The sequence below is a fragment of the Pseudomyrmex gracilis genome, unplaced genomic scaffold, assembly GCF_002006095.1.
Source record: "Pseudomyrmex gracilis isolate BER0280 unplaced genomic scaffold, ASM200609v1 scaffold_1526, whole genome shotgun sequence".
NCBI classification, from domain to species: domain Eukaryota; kingdom Metazoa; phylum Arthropoda; class Insecta; order Hymenoptera; family Formicidae; genus Pseudomyrmex; species Pseudomyrmex gracilis.
Window position 1 is genome coordinate 10,711 of NW_018022110.1, and position 2,478 is coordinate 13,188.

A 2,478-nucleotide genomic window follows, 5' to 3' on the forward strand; every position below is an offset into this window, starting at 1 on the left:
GCTTATTTAGTTTTATGCACAATTTGTCACTTTATCGTATGCGAAAGGCACACTGCACGGACATAAGACGCACATAAGATGCACACAAGCAGAAACAATTGTTAGTTGCCGATGAAAAAACAATCATTCAGTTGATTTTCATATGAGAAATTGATATGTACTCCGCTACTTAGTTACATGTAGAGTGATGTGTGCTGGTTATTTTTTAAATTTATAATGCCAGAGGCGTCTCTTGTGACGTAAAATTGCTTTGTCTTGTCTCTTAGAAGTGCTTTTGAAAACGTGCATACTAATAAATATAAAAGTTTTCAAAACAACATGCTGCCTGTGTTTTAAATTGTGCCAGAGACGTCTTTTGTGATATAAAGTTTCTTTCTCTTTTCTCTCAGAGACATTTATATAAACGTGTGCAAGTATACTTATAAATAGGAAGTATTTATAATTATTGTGTGCTGGCTATATTCTAAATTGTAAAAACGCCAATAGCGTTTTTTTGTAACACAAAGTTGCTTTGTCTGTTTTTTTTGCTCAGAAGCGTTTTTCTAAACGTGTGGAAAAAGGTTTTTGAAGCATTTACAAGTGACGTGTTCTAGCTAGGTTCTAAATTTATTGTGCCAGAAGCGTCTCGTGTAGCATAAAAGTTGCTTTACTTTTGTTCCAAAGACGTTCTTGTTACCGTGTGGTAGTGTATTAAATAGTTTGAACATTTACAATCAATTTGTGCTGGCTATGTTCAAAATTTCTTGCGTCAGAGACGTCTTTTTGTAACAGAAATTTGCTTTTTCTTTTTTCCCAGGTGCGTTTTTATAAACGTGTGCTGGTTATGTTCTAAATTTATTGTGTCAGAAGTGTATCTTGTAATATAAAGTTGCTTTATGTTATGTTGCTTTATCTTATTTTGTCTCAGAAGTGTTTTCGTTAACGCGTAATAGTGTATGTTAAAGAAGGAATTAGCGTTTGCTGACTACTTTCTAAATTTATACTGTCAGAGACATCTTTTATAATGTAGAGTTGCCGAAACTAGTAAATTTTAGAACTATAAAGGATCATGTGACAAATCTGTTCAAGATCTGATATTTGATGCTTTCGCGGTGTGTTGTATTAACATACAAAGGTGTTTTTCGGGTTTGAACCGCGTTAGTGTCATTTTTATACCGCCGTTTCGTGAACATTACAGCTCACTTCATCAGACTAGTGGCTAACATACTGAGTAAATCAAAATTGCCAACTCATAATCTTAATAAATCTGAACGCTGTGCTTTAAAACAATTAAATGAAGACACAGATATTATCGTCCTTTCAGCAGATAAAGGCAATACAACAGTGATCATGAATAAAACAGATTATGACAATAAAATTCAGACATTACTTACAGATTCCACATATGAAAAACTTAAGAAAGACCCTACTTCTTCACTAAAAACTCTCACCACCAATCTCATTAAGAAAAACAATCTTTCAGACATGTTAATACCCAGAAACGCGGTACCACCCAGACTATATGGACTACCCAAAATCCATAAAAGCAACATACCTCTCAGACCCATAGTAAGCGCTATAAACTCTCCCACATACGATCGAGCTCGCTTCCTGGTCAGCAAACTAGAACCCCTTACAGGTAAAACTGACACCACGATAAAAAACTCATCAGACTCATTTCTAAAATCAAAAACATCAAACTTTAACCTAATGACATCTTAGTCAGTTTTGATATTGTACCTCTGTTCACGCAGGTACCAATCCATGACACTATTAACATAATTAAATTTTCAGGTCAACTATCATCCGACCTTATATCATTAGTAGAACATTGCCTGATCACAATCTATTTCACCTACAATAACCAATTCTATAAGCAAATCACAGGTGCAGCTATGGGATCACCGATATCTCCAATCATAGCAAACATATTTATGGAACACTTCGAATCCCAGGCCATCAAAAAAGCCCCACTAAAGTCCCAAACATGGTTCCGGTACGTAGATGACACCTTTGTCATCTGGCAACATGGGGAGAGAGAACTCTATAACTTTTTAGACTTTCTCAATAAACAACACCCAAACATTACCTTCACATTAGAAACAGAACAACATGGTAAACTTCCATTTTTAGATGTTCTGGTCACAAGAAAACCAGACGGCTCTTTAAGCTACTAAATCTATAGAAAACCCACCCACACCAATCGATATTTACACGTTGCATCACATCATCATCCAGCCCAAAAACAGGCTGTGATAAACTCGTTGGTCTATAGAGCATTTACTATATGCGACAAAGACAGCATTCAAAACGAACTCACAGAATTAAAAACCACTTTACAACAAAATGGCTACACATTGCAACAAATAAACAAAGTAATTAAAAAACATCAAAATAAATCTTCTACCACCACTCAAAACACGCCAGCACCAGAACAAACAACAAACTTAAAGAAACGAACCACTTACCCCCCATACATAAAGGGTGTCACAGATAAGA

The 2,478-nt window shown here is 35.4% G+C and overlaps 1 protein-coding gene across 1 annotated transcript; it reads left to right on the forward strand.

The window, feature by feature from the left end:
• The first annotated feature begins 1,329 nt into the window (after nt 1-1,329).
• On the forward strand, nt 1,330-2,156 carry LOC109862232. Its single transcript, XM_020442224.1, has 2 exons — nt 1,330-1,618; nt 1,774-2,156. The coding sequence occupies exons 1-2, from the start codon at nt 1,330-1,332 to the stop codon at nt 2,154-2,156; spliced, it is 672 nt and encodes a 223-aa protein (XP_020297813.1).
• Nucleotides 2,157-2,478: the final 322 nt, after the last annotated feature.

Coding starts and splice junctions, on each gene's coding strand:
- LOC109862232 (XM_020442224.1), top strand. CDS start 1,330: ATGAATAAAACAGATTATGACAATAAAATTCAGACATTACTTACAGAT. Junction 1,619..1,773: donor CAAACTAGAACCCCTTACAG/GTAAAACTGACA, acceptor TTAAATTTTCAG/GTCAACTATCATCCGACCTT.